We start from the raw sequence: 22,942 nt of genomic DNA on the forward strand, positions 1-22,942 counted from the left end.
AACCCACACACCCCTGAACACTATGGGCAATTTAGCATGGCCGATCCACCTAGCCTGCACATCTTTGGACTGTGGGAGGAAACCGGAGCACCCGGAGGAAACCCACGCAGACACGGGGAGAATGTGCAAACTCCGCACAAACAGTTACCTGAGGCTGGAATTGGATATCTTTGGTTTCCAGCTATTGAAATCTTGCTTTTCCTTTTAAAACAGAAAGCTAAATTTGCATGCAGTGCATTGGCCTGCGATATAACTGACCTGCAAGTTAGGGAGCAATGATAAAAGTATATGTGAGAATGATCAGATATCAGACACTTGGCTGTGAAAATGTGCCGCATTCACTACAGGAGATTACAGAAGAAACAGAAACAAAATTGACAATGACTGGGGAAGGCACCAAAAGTAAATATGCCTTTAAAATTATCCCCACATGTGAACTTCACAGTCTGTGTATTACCATGTCCCCAAATCTGTGACTTGGCATCATTCCAGGAATTGGCGCTAGTTATCTGGTTAAGAAAAAAGAGAACAATTATGTTAGAGAAAGTAAGAACTGCCAGTGGTGGAGTCAGAGACAACACAGTGTGGAGCTGGAGGAGCACAGCCTGCCAGGCAGCATCAGATGAGCAGGAAAGCCTACCTTTCTTCAGAAAGTTAGTTGTGAAGTTCCTGAGTTATGTGTCTCCTACTCAGGACAGGTATAGAATCTCCTAGCGATTTTGATACACATTTCTTATGATTTACTTGTTTCTTCACAGATTCAATAACGACATCATGTGGATGATTGGTCACAAGCCAAATATCTTCTGGCAAGCGACCTGGAGAGTCATTAGCCCCCTCATAATGTTGGTCATATTCCTGTTTTACTTTGTAATTAAAGTTAGAGAGGAGCTGACATACATTGTCTGGGATCCCGAGTATGTAAGTATACTTTGAAGTTAATCAAGGTCAATATTTCAGAGTAGCTTGTTGAATTTTTAATGAAAAACATGTTTGTGATGGAACCTGCTACAATTTGCTGTTCCATTGCCACTCCCAGGTTAAAGTGGCTCCACATAATGTTTTTCTCCTACGTACTGACCATTACAATATTTTCGAGGCCTGTGTTTGAGGCTAAATTTGATCCTCATCAATATTGTTGAAACTGTGATCAGTGTTTATTAATTCTCTATGTTGGGTTGAATATGTCTTAAGTATCTTACAAAACACAGGGCATTGTCCAAACAATGTCTTTTAGAAAGCAAATGTAGAGTGACTATTTCACTGAGAAAAATTCTGAGCGATATAAAATGTGCAATTCAACCCATTCTTACAAGGAGTTGGGGGTTAGATAGAGTGCACATGAGCCTCAAATTGGCCTCCCAGAGAATTTGGCATGAAATTTCTTCTGAATATTTCAGAATACTTTTAGTTTCCATACTAGATGCTGCTTATGGGCGGGACTTTTCAGGTGGCAGAGTTTCCTGGGAAAATGGGAGCCTGATGTGGAAAAGAGTCCCGCCAGGTTATGCAAGACATGGTCCTTTAGGATTGATTACTCACTTTGGGCATCAACAGAGGTAGGGGTGCACATGGTGGCCTGGACCTTACCCATTTCAACATACAATGGCAGACAGGCCATGGAGGGGAATAAGGAGGTCACACAGGAATCTTAGGGACAATACCCCAAGGGCATGTAGACTGTAAAACCCTGCTCAGCTGTGACTGTTTAGATTGAGCAAATTGGTCCATTGAAGAAGACTATCCTCTTGAGCACCCAGGTGTACGTATTGTCTGTGTAACCGGTCGCTGTTTCTGCATCTCTCTACAGCAAGATTTTCCCAACCTTGGAGAGACGTTTTATCCTCCATGGGTAACGGTGGTCATTGTCATTGTGGCCGGAGTGCCGAGTTTAGTCATACCTGGTACAGCCTTGTACGTGTTCATCAGAAACCGGTGCCGAAGGAATGAGGACAGGCGTGGCCTCGTCCATTCAACATCAGTTGCCTCAGTGAATGAAAAACAAAATAATGTTTAACTCCACAAAACAACAATGCCTATTTGCACCACTTGCTTAATTTCCACACACATTGAACTTAAAACAAAAATAAGCACATTACTGGAATTTGGCAAATGTCTAAATTCCTTCCTATTTTTTATTGTAAAGTGGTATTTTTCCATGTGAAGATGCAGTGCACAACTCCCTGGCTCATCATCGTTTCAAGAAATGTCCACTTGTTTATTTGTATTTTAATGGAGAAATGGGTCAGAAACGGAGGTTAGATTCTCTGAATGGTTATGTAGGACCATTAGGTGAAAGGGATATTTGTAATGCCAGTTAATGTACTGCAGCTGTTTAATGATGTTTTTAGTACCTTGGGATGTTTCACTGTACTGATGGTACTGGATAAATACAGATTGTTGCTGTTGTTGAAGTTGTTTTTTCACATCAGCATCTACGTTTGTTAAGAGACTAACATCTGTAAGCCATAAATCATTAAAACATGCAAAATTCTTTCCAGTCGCTGTCATTAAAATGTTGAGCAGAGGTGAAGCAGCATGGCCTTTTACCAATTTAAGCCAGGACCAAGGTTAAATGAAAAGACAACTTTCAATTCAAATGTTTTAAGGGCTACCTTTACGAATTGATTCACCATTGCTTCCCAGACACAAAGCAAAAAAGCCTCTTCGATATTCTTCAAGCTCAACATAGAAGAGATACCTCTTCCTGTTTCTGATTTGCAAAATCAAAGGTTAATGATTCAAAAGGCTAGAAGGGCCAGCGATGATATTGTGTACTTTGCTCTGTATACCTACCAGTCAGGCATGAAACAATGAGAATTGTGAAAATGCTTATAATGCAGGGAGACTGTGAAAGACAAAGGGAAAGCCGAGAGCACTTGCAGGTTCTTGTACAGACCGTATTGAAGTTAATAAATTTTATTCATCCTGCCTGATTGATTCTTGATGATTTATGATGTACTGCAGAAACACACCAAGGTTCCTTACACAGCACCTTCCCAGAACCATCCAGAAAGAAACAGGCAGCAGAAACACAAAGGCACCACCACCCACAAGTTCCCCTCTGAACCACACACCATCCTGACTTGGAATTGAATCACCATTCCTTCGCTGTTGCTCAGTCAAAACTCTGGAGATCCCTTCTTAATAGCACTATTGCCTTGCCAACAATGACCACGTTCCATGAATGGACTTTTTAAAAAAGTGATTGCAAAGAATAATTTTTTATATTTATTTCCTTCACGTTGCAGCAATGTTCAAAAAAAATGTATGGGATAAATACTTTACACTTTGATGCAGAGAACATTTGCACCAATCGTAATTTGTTAAGGAATTGAATGATCTCTTTCAAAGTTCGGTTTCTTGCATCCCAATCCTGATGAATGCAAGTTGAATCACTTTCACTTTGTGTCACTTTTCAGCAATGTTTAAACTGTACTATCAAAAAAAATCACCTGTGGCTTTGTAGAGAAACACATCACAGTCAGGGAATGGAACAGGGCACTTGTGGGGAGGTCACACTCTGGCCTTGTTCTACAGGCCGAATTCTCCCAGCTGGGATGATAACAATGTGGCTTCAATTCTGTGTCGGGAATCCAAACTTTGGCTTTGTCAGGATATCGCTCATGACCTTCCTGGGGCCAGCCAATTAAGAATCGGTCAACTCCACCTTCATTCAATGAGAACAGTAGACAGGCCAGTGAATAGGAAGCCTGCTGTGACAACCTGTACAATGTGTATATGGCAGGACCATCTGAACAGGTGGGTACAGCTGAGGGTGAGGTTGGCAACAGACCAGGAGAGTGCCTCAAAATGGAGGCACTATCTGCCTGATTGGGAAAATATGAGGTGGGGTGTTTTGTGGCCCTTATTGTGGCCAGTGAATCCTAGCAGGTTGGAGATAGACCACTGGCACTCTATCGCCAGAAAGATACAATCCCAGTGAGGTCTTAAACCTCACGGGAATGTGGTGGGGGTGAGGGCGGAAAGGGGATCCGGTGTCAGGCGGATCCTGGTGGTGCTGTCACGTTTTTCCCAACTGGCTACCTATTTCTGCTGGGTGTGTAGCTTATGACACACATTGGACCACACCCTGACCATAGAAAGACTGCTCAGAGGTCACAATGCATTGGATAGCCAACCAGTGGCCTATTTTCCAACTTTATGCCCAATCTGGCTGACTAACCCCACCTTTGACGGACCAGGAAAGTTCCCCCAGGAGCAAGGAAGATTCTAATAGTAAACACTTTCCAGTGTGTAAATGGACACATACTTACGTGTGTATGCACATTGGAATCTGGTGATCATGCTAGATCTGAGGGGATCCCAAAACTGTCAATATGGCAAACTGAACATGACATCCAAAAGTAAATATTCAGCACTTGGTAAAATTATACTGAGGGTGGCTGAAGTAGGTTATAAAAAGCAGCCCAGTCCAGCAGCACACAGTTCCCAAAAATACTTCCCCTTGAAACACATGAACTCCATTCTAATCCCAGGCCCCTAAAAGGGCTGTTGTGGTGTGATGGCTTCTATCCTTGAAAGCCAGGAAGCCTGGGTTCAAAGCTCAGTTGCTCCAGCTAATATATTTAGAATATAAGCACTGGATAGTTGGTGACAAGTGTATTTTACATGCAAGCATTTGGAGGAATTTATTTGTGCGTGGGAACTAAAAACATCCTCAAAGATGGGATTGTTTACCACGCTTATTAAACATTCCCCACTTCAAACCAGTTTTATTCTCAGACACAGGTTTATTTTACATTTGCATTACCTTGTTATCCATTAACAAGTGTCACAATGTATTTGACAGCCCGAAGCTGTTTTTCCTGGCAAAGTGCTGTATTTTAATCAGCACTAAACCACATGATGCTCCCTGTTCGTATTCAGGATGACTGAGGAAAAGGCATCGACCCTCTGTCAGATCTGGCTGGTTTCCACACTGTAGGGATTCTATAACTCTATAATCAGCGGCCCTCTGTGGGGCAATAAGATCCAGTATGTCCTCAGCTGTATAGGATTTTCTGTGGGACTGGGAAATATATGGAGGTTCCCCTATCTCTGTCAGACCTATGGAGGTGGTGAGTACACAGCATAATGGTAGAAGAGAAACTTGTATAAATTGATTGAGTTTTTGAAATTTCTAGTTCCAGAGTCACTTTGTATAGAGGGTAAATATTATCACAGGAGAAAATATCCCTCTGTTCACTGTTTTAGCAGAGACAGCCAAGCACTCAAAATAAGAAGTTTAACATCTGTATAAAAATAATCCACAAAGGAACATCAACAAAATACAGTCAGTGTCTGTCGATCAATATCCCCCAGAGTGATTCTAAATGAAAGGATCTTCAATAATTTCAATAATGGCTTTTTGCATGACATAATTAGTGAAGTGCCAAGATAATCAAACCCCGTTTTCTGTCCAGCAGAAACCCTGATCATTATTTTGAAATGTTGGTTATTTTTGAGTATAATTTATGAAGTCCTTGATAATTTTTCAATATACTCAGAATGTTACAAGACTCAAAAATGAGGCAAATTATAGGAATTTCTTTTTGCAAAACAATGACGAGTTTTCCACAATATACTAATGTGATTGTCTGTGTGAATTAGATGACCTCTAATTGACCATCTAATTGATGATCTGTCAACAAATTGTTGTTCAATAAACTTGAGAAAAGGTGACTATTAATGTGGAGATGTGGAGTTACTGTGTCCCAATATATAACTGCATTAACATGTTTAATGATACTTATATGTTAGCCCATCTCTGCTGACCATCAACAACTCTCATACATGATTCACATTCTGCCATAACAAGGATTTAAGAGCTGAAAATTCTATGTAAAGGTTGTGTTTTAGAGCAAGTGTATATTTACACATCGGTTTTAAAAAGTTACTGAGATGCAAGATGGTTGAAATGCTGACTAATAAAGTTTTAATGTTATTTTGATAGACTCTAAATAATGCTTAATTAACTCATCTTGGTAAATGAAACACAATCAGAGTGTTCACGGGAGCCTTGTTCCTGAGTGGTTACTGATTACAAAGCTTCTTTACAGGTAGTGAACACTGGAAGTTTAAAAAGTAGAGGCAGGTGCAAACAATGAATTGGGTTTTGATGGCAGAGCAATTTTCATGAAGATTTAAATGAGTAGCTAAAAGTTACTGAGGAAATTTTGAGTTTTGTGTGAGAGTGTAAAATGAGGAATACAAATCAGTAGCATATTTTACATATCTCTCAGATTTTTAATTCCAATGAACTCAAAGTTACATCCCTGGCTTACAACAGCATACAATCAGGTACTGCGCCAAGGTTAAGCAGAGGGCACGACACTATTTGCAGTGGGCATTAGCAACGAAATTGTACAATGGGGCCATGTGCAATCTGTGCCATGGCATAAACCACTGAATGTCGGTTAAAACAAACAGTGAACTCTAACATTGGGCTTCTCGCTTTTAATTCCAATTGCAATGAATTGTCTCCTGCCATCTGAAAATGAACAAGAGAAGGATGGGCCCTTCAATTGTCAGAATCAGCCCACTTTATGCAGCTTCCAAAGTTATAATAAGGCAGACAAGTGGAAATCCAGCAGCTGGCATAATTTGTGATGTTCTCAAGGAAAGATCTTGAGGAAATTCTACTCCAGTTGCATCTTTCCCAACTTTCTACTTAAATGAGTTATTCAATTTCAGTTGACTCCAAAATTGGTGGCTGGCTGGGGGGCTGTGATAAAAACCACATAGAAAAAAATGTTTGTCGTGTGAAGTTTGTGAATGAATGATTTACAGAAATATCACTTTAGTTGCAAGTTTTGCTGTATATGAGTCAGAATGTTCCATGTCCATTAATAACATTAAAATCTTTAACAAAAGGTCCCATCTCCCTGATCTAGTAGTAGTTGATAGAAATCTTACTATTTTCAGGAGGTCAGAAATCACACAACACCAGATTATAGACCAAAGGTTTATTTGAAAACACAAGCTTTTAGAGCCCCTTCGTAAATCCAATGCCGGCACCTTCACGTCATATTTTCAGGAACAGAGGATATTGACCTGTCCATGTTTCCTCTCATCCACATCACCTAAAAGCATTTCCTGGACTCTGCTCAAAATATCCACTGACCTGGCAGCCCCGTTGGCCAAATAAAGAGATTCACTGCTTGACAGAATGGGGCCTGTGGTCTCCCCTCAATATCATCTGCAATGAAACAGAGCATCTTAAAATAATATCAGAGGTAGTAAGAACTGTAAATGCTGGAGCCAGAGATAACAAAGTGCGGAGATGGAGGGTCTTAAGAAGTGTCCCGCCGAAACGTCAACTTTCCTGCTCCTCCAATGCTGCCTGGCCTGCTGTGTTCATCCAGCTCCACACTGTGTCATCTTCCAATAACATGGCTCACTTGGCAGCTTGTAAGACTGATGGGTTAATTCCTGCTCCCAAAGCTGTTGATTTTGATTTACATCCAGCACATTTACTGTTTTCCTTTTATGCTCCACAATGTAAAATATTAACTATTCCTTACTGACAGCTTTTATTCTAGTTTACTATCTTTCTCGCAGGTTCGGGTTACATTGAGGAATTCAAAAGGTCATCAGAAGTGAACATTTTCACAGGGTCATAGGGAAATGAGAAGGGAATAGGACTACGTGATGGTTGTTGCACAGACATGATTAGCTGAAGGGCTTGCTTCTGGGCTGTAATTAATTGAGTTCTAAAGAATCACCTCCCTGCTGCTTCAAATGAGAGCTGCAAATTCTGTGACACACCACTCAATTGCTGCACATCCTCTAAGACTGCCTCGTTAGTAGAGGCTCTCAAAACTAACAACGGGTTTGATACATTGGACGAGAAGAAACCTTTCCACTGGTAGGAGGGTTGATGACTGAAAGATGCAGATGTGTGACATGTGGAACAAAATCGTTGCGAAGGAAAAGGAGAATCTGTTTTACTCAGACATTCATCCTGATGTAGAACAGGAGGCCTGAAACTGTGACAGAAGAAAATACAACAATAAATTCCAAAAGGAAATTTGCTAAAACATTTCCAAAGGACAGATTTGGAAGATTGAGAGCTAAGTGAAGGAAGGAGTTGTATTAACCAATAGATCTGTCCAGCTTGGGAGGGCAGCTTTATGTGTAGGTGTTTGGGTGGTTGTGTAGGTAGATGTGTAAATAGGTTTGTGGATAGGTGTGTTGGTGGGTATGTGGGTAGATGGGTGGCTAGTGTGTGGGCAGTTGTGTGGATAGGTGTGTGGGCAGGTTTGTGGGTAGTTTTGTAGGTAGGTGTGTGGGTAGGTTTGTGGGTAGGTGTGTGGATAGGTGTGTGGGCAGGTTTGTGGATAGGTGTGTGGATAGGTGTGTGGATAGGTGTGTGGGCAGGTTTGTGGATAGGTGTGTGGATAGGTGTGTGGGCAGGTTTGTGGATAGGTGCGTGGGCAGGTTTGTGGATAGGTGTGTGAAGGTGTGTGGGCAGGTTTGTGGATAGGTGCGTGGGCAGGTTTGTGGATAGGTGTATGAAGGTGCGTGGGCAGGTTTGTGGATAGGTGTGTGAAGGTGTGTGGGCAGGTTTGTGGATAGGTGCGTGGGCAGGTTTGTGGATAGGTGTGTGAAGGTGTGTGGGCAGGTTTGTGGATAGGTGCGTGGGCAGGTTTGTGGATAGGTGTGTGAAGGTGTGTGGGTAGGTGGTTGGGTAGGTGGGTGTGATGGCAGGTGGGCATGTACGTGGAAAGGTTTTTGGGCAGGATTTTGGGCAGGGGCATGGACAGCTGTGAGGGCATGTGGGTGGGCAGGTGCGCCAACAGGTACAGGGGCAAATCTATGGGCCGTTGTGTAGATTGGAGTGTGCATTGGTGTGTGGCAGATGGGTCATAAAATTGGTCAGCATTCATGATGCCTACCTCTTCACTGCAATTTGCAATTTTACTCACATTGTCTTCTCCTGTTCTCACCCCATTAGTTAGTCTGTTGCCTGGCAATGGGGTGTGTACCTCTTTTACAGGCCCCCAGACCCGGCAGCTGACTCCTGACAAGATCTAGCTAGCCCCCTTGATCCCTTACTTTTTCCTTACCTTTTTCCTCCCACCCTATCAACTCCAGCTCTCCCTCACCTCTCTCACGAGGGCCTGCCACTCCTGACCCGCCAGGCTCAGTGCCCTACTCCAGTAATAATCACCATCGGCAACTGGATGGAGTTCCGACAGCGTCCACTGCTCCTGCCGGTTCGTTCTGTTGTCGCTAAAGCTGCCAGTGGATTTTCCGACCGGGCAAGAGCAGAACATGGGAAACTGACAAAGCAAAGGTGCCCTCATTTTCAATGTTTATCACTGGGGGATGGGCCCAGGCCAACTGTAAAACTACACTTTACCACTGAGTTGGTCAGCCTTAAAAGCTGAATGGAAAGTGCTTCAGCTGGAGAATTATAAACACGATGGTGTTAAGCCATTTAATCGTAGTCATAGGATCATAAGGCACAGGCTGTATGACTATATGACAGTCCAACTCGACCATGCCGACTAAGTTTCCCAAACTAAACCAGTTGCACTTACCTGTGTTTGGCCCATATCCCTCCAACCTTTCCTGCTCATGCCCCTATCCAAAAATCTTTTAAAGGTTGTACTCATATCTGCATCTACCACTTTCTTTGCCAGTTCATTCCACATTAAAACCACCCTGTGTGAAAAAGTCTCCCCACAGGTCCCTTTTAAATCCTTCTCTCACCTTCAATACGTCCCCTTTGCTATTCACCTTGTCTATGCACCGCCCCCATCCCAATTTTTCAAACCTTTATAAGATCATCCCTCAACCTCCTACTCTCTGGTGAAAAATGTCCCAGCCTATTCAGCCTCTCCTTCTAACTCAAACCCTCCAGGCCCAGCAATATCCTGCCAATTTGTTTTTGAACCCTTTCCAATGCCTTGATATTCTTCCTATAGCAGGGTGACCACAATTGTACACAGTACTTCAAAAGTGGCCTCAACAACATGCTGTATAGCCTCAACATGACATCTTAACTCCTATACTCGATGGTCTGACAATGAAAGCAAGCTTGTTAAATGCCTTCTTAACTGCTCTACCTGTGACACAATTTCCAAAGAACTAAGTACCTGAACCCCTAGGTCTCTCTGGTTGACAACACTCCCGAGGCCCTACCATTAACTCCACAAGTCCTGTCCTTGTTTGTGCAATGCCTTGCATTTATCTAAATTAAATTCAATCTACCACTCCTCAAGACATTTGCTCAACTTATCAAGATCCCTTTATAATCATAGATAACATTCTTCACTGTCAAACTACTCTACCAATTTTGGTGTCACCCACAAACTTACTAACCATGCCTCTTAAATTCTTGTATGAATCATTTATATAAAAGTGGACTCAGCACCGATCCCTATGGAACACAGCCGGTCACAGGCCTCCAATCCGAAAAAAACCCCCCCACTTCACCACCACCCTCCGTCTCCTACCATAAAGCCAAAGTTGCATCCAATTGACAAGCTCTCCCTGGATCCCATGCGATCTGACTTTACTAATCAGTATATGATGCAAACCTTTGTCAAAGGCTTTACTCAGGTCCAATTGGTAATGTTTAACGCTCTGCCCTTCTCAATCTTTTTTGGTTACATCCTCAAAAAAACTTGATCAAGTTTGCGAGACACTGTTTCCCACACACAAAGCCATGCCAACTATCCCTAATCTGTCCTTGCCTCACTAAATGTATGAAATCCTATCTCTCAGAAACCCCTCCAATAATTTACCCACTGCTGACATCAGGCTCACCAGTTTATAGCTCCCAAGCTTCTCCTTACAGCCTTTCTTAAATAAAGGCACAACATTAGCCATCCTCCAGACATCTGGTACTTAACCCATGGCTATAGGTGATACAAATATTTCTCCTAGAGGAGCCACAATTTCTTCCCTTTTACAGCACAGAAAAAGGCCCTTCAGCCCATCATGTCCAAGCCAGTCATCCAGCAGCTATCTGCTCTAATCCCATTTTCCAGCTTTTGGCCCATAGTCTTTATGCTATGACATTTCAAGCATTCATCCCAACATTTTTTCATTGTTAAGATTGATCTTCCCTCTACCACCCTTTCAGGAGTGAGTTCAAAGCATTGGAGAGGTTACAAATAGATTTACAACAGCAATGTCAAAGCTGAGGAATTACAGTAATATACAGAGAGATGAGATGTTCAAATTGTTCCCCTACATTTTGTCCATGAGACCCATCCACTGCTGCTTAACCTTATTTTCAGTGAGCTACCGATGACCCAATTCCTTTTCCTGCTTTCTGTGTCAAAGCTGGTGACACTTTCCTCATCTCAAGTGCTGCTCCATCATCGTTTATATCTGTCCTCATCATCCTTCTCAAAACAAGTCTGACCTCTGTGTCCTGCAAACTTCCCTTCCATCTCCTACCTCTTTTCCCTCACCAAACGTCTTTACTGTGTTGTCACCTCTCTGATTTATGCCCAACTGAGCTGGAGCTGCATGTATGAATCCCATCCCGAGCCTCCAACCCTACCACAATCACTCAGAGGGTTCAGGAGCTGAGGGCAAAATCTCAGAATAGTGAATCGCCCATTAAAGACAGAGATGGGGAGGAATATCTTCTCTCAGAGGGCTGTGAATCTGTGGAATTCTTTATCGCAGAGCACTGTCGAGTCTGGGTCATTAGGTATATTAGTTTCAGCAGCAGCAACAGTATGTGCAGTGATGCTGACGAGAACAGGCAGCTGAGCCTTCCTGGAGAGCCAGATAAACAAAAGTCTCATCAAAGAATGTTGAACTTTTAACTTAGTCCTTTATTTTCCCAGTTTAAACAAGGAAAGACTTTAATGTTAACTATTACCTTATTTCTTCATTTCTCTACTATTCTATGAAGTAATGCTTAACTTTTTAACTCGAGTTTCTCTTGCTACTTTGTACCTAAGTTTTTTCTGTACCTAGGTACCTTGCTACCCAAGATGGTGCCAGGGCTGGCGACATTATGCACTTTTCGCTGTACTTCTGGGCTTCAGTACATGTGCCAATAAAAATCACCTAAATAATCATAATAATAATAAATAATAGTATATTCAAGGCTGAGAGAGACAGACTTTTGATCAGTAAGGGAATTAAGGGTGAAGAAGATACGAAAGGAAAGCAGAGCTGAAGGTTATCAGATCAGCCAGAATCTCATTGAATGGTGGACCAGGCTTGATGGTCATATAGCTTACCTCGGCTCCAATATCTTATGGCCCTGTCAAAATCATGAATTGTATCCTGATCAACTCTGATTAAGACACACTCTCCCTTCTCACGGGCTCAAACTGCTGCGGACTTTGGCGTGGTTGATCATACTATTTTTCTCCAACATCTCTCCACAACTGTGCAGCGAGATGGGAGGGCACTCACCCAGTTCCATTCTCATCTGTGCAATCAGAACCAGATAAAAGGGCTTTTCCTCCCTTTTCCGGCACTATTCCAGCCATGAGCCAAACCGTCTTTCCGCTCTAGCTCTCTCTTCTTCACTTTCTCTTCGACGGTCTCAAGTTCAGTTATTTTTTGATCTTTGAGCTGTCATTGTTGCTGCCCAGAATGTTTCTCTGGCTTTGAATTATCAGTGCCACCAGGCTAGGCCAGCCAGGAATTGAGCTGTTATAAATCTCTAATCTTGCCTGAGGCAATTTCTAGGCCACAGCAGTGCTCATAGCATGAGTGGCCTGAACTAAATACGGGACCTGGGTAATGTTATTCTTACCAATATTTAATTTAGGATGGGTGTAATCAAGGGCTGAGAAGGCCTGAGCGGGTTAGATACCTAGCTTGTGGATAATGTTCTCTGCATCTCTTTTTAACACCTCTCAGTGTGTAGCCAAAATGGATCAGAGACTTCCCAACACAATGCTTATGAGCTGTTTATCCATTATGACAATAGATTTTTAAAAAAATTGTTCATTGTTCCAGCGTAAGGGAAACAATATGGCTTTTTAATGACTTATCTTGCAGCTTCTTTTCAAGCTGTGGAAATATACATTGCTTTAAAACATAGCTACATTTACCAAATCCTTCCTGTGGTCAAAAATAGTGAAAACAAATCTCAAAATGTAACAAGGTCAAAGATTGAGGAGAGAAAAGTGAATTTTAAATTGGTGGCTGAAATTCTTTCTTTGCTTGAACTGTTTGTGGTCACAGGAGCCTTTTTAATCCCATACATAATTGCACTGATCTTGGAGGGAATTCCACTGCTTCACCTTGAAATAGCAATTGGACAGCGGTTCCACAAAGGGAGCATTGGTGTCTGGAACTCCATTTCACCATACCTGGGAGGAATTGGTAAGATCTTCTTTCTAACATTGAAAAAGAAATCAATTTTTTTTCTATTAACTAAGTAGATAACTTTGATGTCATAAAAGTTGTATTTTTAATTTCCAGAGACTCGTAAATCGTCAAAGTAAGTTGACAATGAGAATATGCTCTGGTAGACATCGCTTACATGGGCTTTAGCAAGGCCTTCAACAAGGTTCCACATGGTAGTCTGGTTAGTAAGGTTAGATCACACGGGATCCAAGGAGAAATAGCCATTTGGATACAATATTTGCTTGATGATAGAAGACAGAGGGTGGTGAGAGAGGGTTGTTATTTGGACTGCAGGCCTGTGACCAGCAGTGCGCTGGAAAGACTGGCTCTGGGTCTACCATTGTCTGTCATTTAAATCAATGATTTGGATGAGAATATAGTAGTTGTAGTTAGTAAGTTTGTGGATGACTCCAAAATTGGTGGTATAGTGGATAGTGAAGAATGTTATCTAAGATAACAAAGGGATCTTGATAAAATAGGTCAATGGGCTGAAAAATGGCAGATGAAGTTCAATCTGGATAAATGCAAGTGGACAATGAAGAAGGTCATCTAAGAGTACAATGAGATCTTGATCAGATGGGCCAATGCTGTAGTTATACAAGACATTGGTAAGACTACTTGTCATGTTGACCATCAATGGAGCTAATTGAAAACTAGCACCATTGATGGTCAGCATGACAAGTAGCCTTACCAATGTCTTGCATAGCCACAGCATTGGCCCATCAATGGAGCTAGTTTTCAATTCCTGAATTTATTATTCAAATCTAAATTCTATTCCTTTGTTTTGGTGAGATTTGAACCTTTGTCCCGCGAGCGTTAGCCTAGACTATTCGATTACTATGCCAGTGTACACTTCTGGTCGCTCTGCAATAGGAAGAATGTTGTTAAGCTAGAAAGAGTACAGAAAAAATTTACAATGATAGCTTGGAATGCAAGGAGAGGCTGGATGGGCTGGGGCTTTTCTCATTGGACCATCGGAGACTGAGGGGTGAGAAGCATAGATAATGGCCAAGGACATTTTCCAAGGGCAGGGGAATCCAAAACTGCAGGACATAGGCTTAAGGTGAGAAGAGAAAGATTTGAAAAGGACCTGGGGGATAACTTTTTCACACAGGGAGAGGTGCGTGTAAGAATAAGCTGCCAGAGAAAGTGGTACAGGCAGGTACAATTGCAACATTTAAAAGATATTTGGACATGAATAGGAAAGGTTTAGAGCAATATGGGCCAAACACAGGCAAATGGGACTGGTTCCGTTGAGGATACCTGGTCAGCATGGATGAGTTGCCACGCGCTATGAGTCTATGACTCATAATTAGAAACAAGGTCTTTTGACTTGAAGCAGTCAATTTTATGTGAATTTATTTCTTGACATCAACACAACTTGTACATAATTTAGTAAGGTGGAGATGGAGCTATGGTGATAGTTTCACTGGCATAGTAATCGAATAGTCGAGGATAATGCTCTAGGGACCAAAGTTCAAACCTCACCAAAGCAAAGGAATAGAATTTAGATTTGAATAATAAAATCAGGAATTGAAAACTAGCTCCATTGATGGTCAACATGCCAAACATCACCAATTGTTGCAAAAACTCGTCTGGTTCATGAGTTCCCTTAGGGAAAGCATTCTGCCATCCTTACCCGGTTTGACCTATATGTGACTCTAGACCCACAGCAAAGTAGCTGGCCTTTAAGAAACCTTCAGAACATTTAACCAAACATAGGAGTGAGACTTTTCAGTTTCACTGCTCCCATTCTGAGACTTCAAGTTTGAGTTTCATGTTAGGACCATTTTAAATAATAACTGTTGGTCTAACCAGCAATGCCCATATCCTATGAATAAAATAAAATATTATCATTAGTAGGGTCTGCCATCACAGCAAACATTTTCTACAGTAAGATTCATCTGTATTCATGGCATAAATCCAACAATTTCTTGATGTTTAAGGGACATTGATGCCTATTCTTTGTTTGTGCAAGGCTGAGGGCAGAATAGTAAAATTACCCAGCAAACATGTGGCAATCCATAACTCTAGCCACCTCTTCCTCACTACAGATTGCTGTGATTTTTATGTGCCAATTTTAGCAAGCATCATGATCCTGCCATGATCCTCTCGGCTATCCCTGGGCCACTGAATAGAAGAAACCTTGAAATAACCACAGAGAGGATTATGAAAGGGGCCAGAGAGTGATTGGTATGAGTCGCCTCTAACAAGGCATTTTACTTGAGTCGGCAATGTTTATATTATGTTACGTAACATACGAAAGTGGCTGTCAATATCATGGTATTAAAGAATCCAACAGACATTTATCATAACTATCTGTTACATACAAATAAGTGCCTGATGAAGTATTCAAGTGCCTGATGATGTAATTTACAACAGAGGAGTATGCTTTCAGTGATCTGAGGTAAGATGGAGTCTGAAGTCTTTATACCCTCAGGTCACAGCCTATGATCCAATGATGATGTCATGACTACATGTTTTAATGGCATTCTAACAACCCGACAATAACGCAATACCATAACATGAATCCACCTCTGGCTACATGTTTTCAGCAGGTTTGCTTGTTATTTGCCTGAGGTCACCAAAAGGAGATTTCACCATCCGGGAAAATCCCTTACATCATGGCATCATGCTTGCATTATTTTGGTGTGCTTGTTAGCTTCTTACCCACAATTACTAACAGAATTTGAATTTTTTTTTTGAAAATCTGGAATTAAAAGTCTAATAGCGGCCATGCAGCTATTGTCATAAAAATCCATCTGGTTCCCTAATGTCCTTGAGGGTAGGAAATCTGCTGTCCTGGCCTGACCTGGCCTACACAAGTCTCCAGGCACACAGCAAAGTAGTTGACTTTTAACAACCCTCTCAAATGACTGGGCAAGACACTCAGTTGCAATTAACCACTAAAAAGACTCAATAAAAAAATGAAACTGAATGGATAATGACAATGGTAAACTCAGCTCTAGCATTCCTCAAAGTCTACCTTGCTAACATCTGGGGCAAAAGTTGGGAGAGCTGTCTCACACATCAGCCAAGCTACTGCCTGACGTTCTCGTACTCTTAGAACCATACCTTACTCGCAATGTCCCAGATACCACCACCACCATCCCCGAGTATGTCCTATCCCATGTAGGACTGACCCAGTGGAACAGTGGAATACAATGGGCCAATGACTCTGGATGCCCATGGCCACCATGGCATCAGGTCAAACATGGATGAGAAAATCTCCTGGTGATTACCATGTACCGACCTGTGACTGATAAATCTGCTTCTCATTGTTCTATTATTTGGTGCAAGTACTGACAGGGGCAAGTGCAGAAAGTGTGAGCTATGGGGGACGTCAATGACCATCACCAAGAGAGACTTGGCAACGCCACTACTGACCCAAAGGACACAGCTGCTAGACTGGATCTGCAGCAGATGGTGAAAGAACGTACAAGAGGGAAAAACAGACATGACCTCATCCTCACCAATCTGCCTGCCACATTTGCACTTGTATATGACCATATCAGTAAGATTTTGAATAGATTGACCAACCAACTGACCAACTCAAGATTGGGTACCCATGAAGTACAATCTGCAACCTCATCTCCCAGCACTTCCCCCACTCTACCGTTACCATCAAGCCTCGGGATCAATCTTAATTCAATGAAGAGTGCAGAAGGAGAGGCCAGCAACAGCATCAGGCATACTTATCAATGAGGGTCAGTCTGGTGAAGCTACGAAGCAGGGCAATTGGTTTGGCAAACAACATAAGCAGAAAATGAGAGACAGACTTAAACGATTCCAATGCCAATGGATCAGGTGTAATCTCTGCAATTCTGCCACATCCAGTTGCGAATGTTGTGGAGAAATTAAACAACATATTGGAGCAGGAGATTCCCTGCATCGTAAGATCAGAAGTAGGTTGTTCACAGGTGATTGCATATTCTTCAGCACCATGCCCAACTTCTCAGATACTGAAGCAGTCCATGCCTGACTGCAACCAACCTGGACAATATCCAGGCCTGGGCAGATAAGGGGCAAGTAATATTAACACTGCATGAGTGCCAGGCAATAACATTGCCAACAAAAGAGAATCTTAGCATCACCATGTGGCATTTAATGCCGTCATCATGGCTAAATCAGGTATTATTGATTGTCTCGGGGTTACCATGGACCAGAAATTGCACCAGACCAAGTGGCTACAGGAGCAGATCAGAGGCTAGGAATCCTGCAGTGAGCAACTCACCTCTGTCCACCCTTCACAAGGCATAAGTCAGGAGTGTGATGAGAATACTCCCCACCTCCCTGGATGGGTGCAGCTTCAACCACACTAAAGAAATGTGATAGCATCCAGGCCAAAGCAGTTTGCCTGATTGGCGCCACATCCACAAGCACCCATTCACTCCACCATCGACACTCAGCAGTAGCAGTGTGTATCATATACAAGATGCACTGCAGAAAAGGCTCTTTGGGCAGCCCTTCCAGACCTATCACCATTAACTTCTGGAAGGACAAGAACAGCCAATACATGGGAACATCACCCCCGCAAGTTCCCCTCTAGGCCACTCAGCATCCTGAATTGGAAATGCATCACTGTTCCTTTACTGTGGCTGGGTCAAATTCCTGGCGATCTCTCCTGCATGGCATTGGGGTCTATCTTCAGCAAATAGACTGCAGTGTTCCAGAGGACAGCTCACCACAATATTCTCAAAGGCAGTTCAGGATGGTTCAATGAATGCTAGCCGAGTCAGTGAAGCCTACACCTTTGAATTGTTTCTTCCATTAATAGGATGTGGGCATCACTGGCCGGGCCAGCATTTGCTGACCATCCCTAATTACCGAGAAGGCAGCCCACAGTCAACCACAATCCTGTGGATCTGCAGTCACATGTAGGCCAGACCAGGTGAGCATGGCAGCATCCTTCCCCTAAAGGGCAGTACTGAACAAGATGAGTCTTTCCAACTATCAACAATGGATTCACGGTCACCATTAGATTCTTAATTCCAGGTATTTTACTGAATTCAAATTCCACATCTGCCGTGACGGGATTCGAACCCATGTCCCCATAAAGTTACATAACAACGTACAGAGCTGGATGAACACGGCAGGCTAAGCAGCATCAGAGGAGCAGACAAGCTGACATCTTGGGCCTAGACCCTTCTTCAGAAAAGACCCTTCTTCACTTTTCTGAAGAGGAGTCTAGGCCCAAAACATCAGCTTTCCTGCTCCTCTGATGCTGCTTGGCCTGCTGTGTTCATTCAGCTCTATACCTTGTTATCTCAGATTCTCCAGCATCGGCAGTTCCTCCTATCCACATAAAGTTATCTGGGTTTCTGGATTAACAATCCAGCGATAAGGCCATCACCTCCCCAATGAATTGAAATGAATTTTTAAAAATGATACGACTCCACACTTAGGTAGTTGCTACTGCGTTCTGCTCATTTGGTTTTATTTTTGATATTAATTTTGCGAGACAACCCCAAGGAGAGAAGCTGGTACAGGTCCAAGTGTGTCCCTTGTTACTCTCAAATCCTAATGATCTACTTTATAAACAACAATGAATCTTCACCTGCTGTTGAGAAACTTTGCATATTCCTGGGTTACCTCAGGATTTTCAGTCTGTATCGGATTATCCAATTGTGTAACTACATTGGGGATGCTCTGTTGTAAAAATAGAAAACTGTCAATTTCAATACCTGTCGACCCCAATTCCTTGAAAGATGTGACTTAAATGTTGAACATGTTCCAAACATTTTACACATCTGTTATGCACTCATGTGGATGGAACCTTTACAGCAGCATCGAGGAGTATAATTAGGTGCTCACTGGCCAGTAGCTGGTGAACAGTACAAAGCAAATAACCATCAAAGTGTGGGAAAAGCCCATGTTTCTGAAATGCAGCTTATCAGTTAATGTCAAGAGCAATTAATACTCCAGCATGTTTATGCCTGTATCTTTAATCCCCAATTCAGGTTAAAGCTCTCTACAGGTCATTTAATTTACCATTCTAGCACAAGTCATCGAAGAAACGCTTGCAATCCATTTGATCAACTTTCTGTAATTTACTATGTTGCAGGCATTGCTTCCATGCTGATTTCCTTTGTGGTGTCCATGTACTACAACACCATCCTTGCCTGGATACTCTGGTACTTTTTCCATTCATTCGAGGAACCATTGCCCATGGAAAATCTGTCCTTTAAACAGCAATGGAACAGGTTAAAAAAACACAAATCCATTTAATCAATCAATCAGTGATGAGTCAGATAGATGCTTTCTAGCTTTGTTGTCTGTTAAGTTCAGGAACACCTTTGCAGGCTAACTTGCTTTCGCTGTCAATGCTGATCCTTATTAGATCGCAAATTGCTAGAGTGGGCATGGTTTGGTTCTGCTCGGAGACTGGGTGAGAGGCCCACATCACCCCTTCTTGTGAAGACCCGCTGCATCATGTGCCAATCAGACAGTGGTAAGGCCACCAGCCCGTCTTCCCCTGGAATCAAGACCCGGGGAGGGACGAGGTCCTGCCTGGCAGAGGTTGCCAGCCAATCAGAGGCTGACATCTCTGGTGCTCAGCAGCACCATGGTGACAGGACAGATTAGTCCCAGTAGTAGGCAGATGAGCCCCAAGTGGTTCTTCATTGGTCCCTTTAAGGGCCTCAATTGGCAGCAGAGTAGAAAAGTTCATGGGGGGGCTTAGGAGCAGTGGTAGTGGCCTCAACTCCGAGCCAGGAGGCTTGGGTCCATGTCCCACCCACTCCAGGTGTCATTGACTGGGGGCTCTTTTGTGGCGCAGTGGCGAAGTTCCTATCTCTGAACCAGGAGGTCTGTGGTTACAACCCCACCTGCTGAAAAGGCATTTTGTAATTTGCCTAATCAGACTGATTCAAAATATCTCAATAGGCTGACTATGGGGCCCAGAACCTAACTCTGACTGTTGTAGGATTCGCTTATGACACTACACAATGTAAATAATTGTTCCCCCCAACTTCTCGCTTGCCTCCTGCAGAGGCAGAAGATTCTTGCCACTAACTGAACTTTGTTTCCAAATTCTGGTGTCAAATTTTGTACATAGGTTGCACAAACACGTTTGGCATCCACTCGGGTTGAGGAAGAATCTTTCAGCTGATAATGGATCTAATAGAGTAGATCGTTCTTTTAGGAATGAGTCTAGAACAAGGGACAGCATCTTAAACCAGTGCTGGGTGATTCGAAGTGAATTGAAAAACACTTGCCCACACACAAAGCTGTAGATTACTGGAACTTTCTCCACCCAAAATTGATTGAGTCAATTGAAATTTTGCAAACTGAGATTGTTTGAACTTTGTTCCATGTGAATGTCAAGAGACGCACATCAAAGTGGCAGTATGGATCAACCACATAGTGGCCTGCTCGGGGAGATTTGAGGGCTGAACGGCCTGCTCTGTGAGTATGTAGACATGTGAAGAGATTTTCACACTTGCTGGCTGATGGGGAAATGAAAGGTCAATGGGACCGGTCAGATAATGCCTCTGAAAGAGCCAGCACAGGTATGTTGTGCCAAGTAGCCTCCTTCTGGAATGGATGATTCAGTCACTTTTACATCAGCTATCATAGCTTCCAGATCTGCCAGAATGCAAAGCGCTCAAAAAATAAGATCTCGTATCTAACTTTGGTTGCATCATCCTGGACTCAAATGACATTCCTTTATTGGTTGGAGATTATAAAAGTCCTGCATGGAGGTGAAAACTAAATGGTTGGATCAATGGAAGGTGAGTGACCCAGGGGAAGAAATTCATAAAATTCAAGCATTTGTGGAGAGCTTCGTATTTTGACCAAGACAATGAATGCGCACTGTCATTACCAGGTATATATCCCAGTAAAAAAGACTAGCCCTTCTGCATAGGCCTAGCCAAATAATTCAGTTTGGCCCCTGATCATATTGGGGAGTGTTCTTTACCTTTGAACATAAAGGCATGGTCAGCACTTCTTGCGATATGACGCGGATATATCTTTAAAGATGTGTATCCGAAAGTACAGTCAATCTCCACCATCATCAATAGGATATGACGAAATAGCTCCACGGGTTGTTAGTCACTCTGAAGCAGGAACAATACTGTTCCTGTGAATGTTATCTGTGTATAGTCTTATCTTCAAATGACGAACCCATATTATAGTTTTACAATCCTTGTGTGTGAATGGTACATTTAAAGCTAAGAGAAAAATGAAACATGGTGGCAGATTGTGGTATCTGAAGATTTTTATTGCCTAAGTACACCATGTCTAACGTAGTGGCAATTTGAACTGAAGATTTTTACTTGTAACTGCACCATCCGTAACATACGGCTGCATGCTTTGATTCAGCAGAATTAGGGACAGAACAGAGGTAAGGAGCTGGTGTGAAAGTAAAATGACGATCAAGCATCACTACGGGGAGTTATCCTGGCAGCTCTGTAGGAACTTGACACACTCTACCACCATTCTAGGGCAGCCTTTCACTCCACAGCCAGCGTCATGCCTCTCCAGGATTGTTCAAATCTGCAAAAATAGACTTCCTGCAAAGTTTAAGCAGAAACAGTAATTAAACAGGTGATAAAATGTGAGGCTGGATGAACACAGCAGGCCAAGCAGCATCTCAGGAGCACAAAAGCTGACGTTTCGGGCCTAGACCCTTCATCTCTGATGAAGGGTCTAGGCCCGAAACGTCAGCTTTTGTGCTCCTGAGATGCTGCTTGGCCTGCTGTGTTCATCCAGCCTCACATTTTATTATCTTGGAATTCTCCAGCATCTGCAGTTCCCATTATCTCTGATACTAATTAAACAGGTGACTCCACTTTCAGTGGAAATCATAGAGACTGCTGAACCAAAATGCCACAGCCTGGGCTGGGAAGAAGAATCTATCGAGTGGTATCCAAAGCCTGGAAGAAGTTTGTAAAAAGATCTTTTCAATTCGTTGTTTGCTTTTAATCCTGTCACTATTTTCTCACCAACTCACTTGCGTGGACAGGCCTTAGGGTTAAACTAAGTGAAAGAGCTCAAGAGCGCCATCATTTCTAACAAGCAATAACCGATAACTAACTATGGCTGTAGCCACTAAAGCTCAGAGTGAATATAAGTTTAATAAAGGTGGAAAAATAGTTGTGGGGCTGTCAGGAGCTCCAGAATACATTTTAAAAATCCTGAAAACTGCTGCAAAATGACTGCAAAATTTCCAATATTCAAATGGAAAATGTTGGATCAGATATCTGAATTTACTTTGTTCTGAAAACACGCAGTCTGTGCTTTCTGACTTTATTATTTCCAGACCAGATAAACTGAACATTAGCATTAAAATTGCTGGCAATGAATATCTCCATTGACTGCATGCATCAGGTCTGCCCATCTACCATCTTAAAAATCTGGAAAAATTATCATCAACACTTAGAAATCAATTGCAAGTGAAATTTTACTTCAGAATACATCATCTGGAATATTTGTTTCTGAGGCAACAACTGAAAGACATAAATTGACCATGTTATAAGTAGACATAGAAACAGGGGGTGTATTTGCAATTTCACAGCAATAGAGCTAGTTGGCCGAACAATCAAGCTCATGATAGTGGTGGAAGTGACAATGACATTTTTGACCCAGCCAAAAATTA

The 22,942-nt window shown here is 42.5% G+C and overlaps 1 protein-coding gene across 1 annotated transcript in view; it reads left to right on the forward strand.

The window, feature by feature from the left end:
- LOC125461929 (sodium-dependent neutral amino acid transporter B(0)AT1-like) overlaps window positions 1-2,931 on the forward strand; it is a 48,768-nt gene extending 45,837 nt beyond the window's left edge. The window contains exons 11-12 of the mRNA XM_048551313.2: window positions 759-921; window positions 1,811-2,931. Of these exons, the coding sequence (XP_048407270.1) occupies window positions 759-921; window positions 1,811-2,017 (370 nt within the window). The 3' untranslated portion in view covers window positions 2,018-2,931. The remainder of the gene's footprint in view (window positions 1-758; window positions 922-1,810) is intronic.
- The last annotated feature ends 20,011 nt before the right edge of the window (window positions 2,932-22,942 follow it).

The sequence above is a fragment of the Stegostoma tigrinum genome, chromosome 2, assembly GCF_030684315.1.
Source record: "Stegostoma tigrinum isolate sSteTig4 chromosome 2, sSteTig4.hap1, whole genome shotgun sequence".
Lineage (NCBI taxonomy): Eukaryota > Metazoa > Chordata > Chondrichthyes > Orectolobiformes > Stegostomatidae > Stegostoma > Stegostoma tigrinum.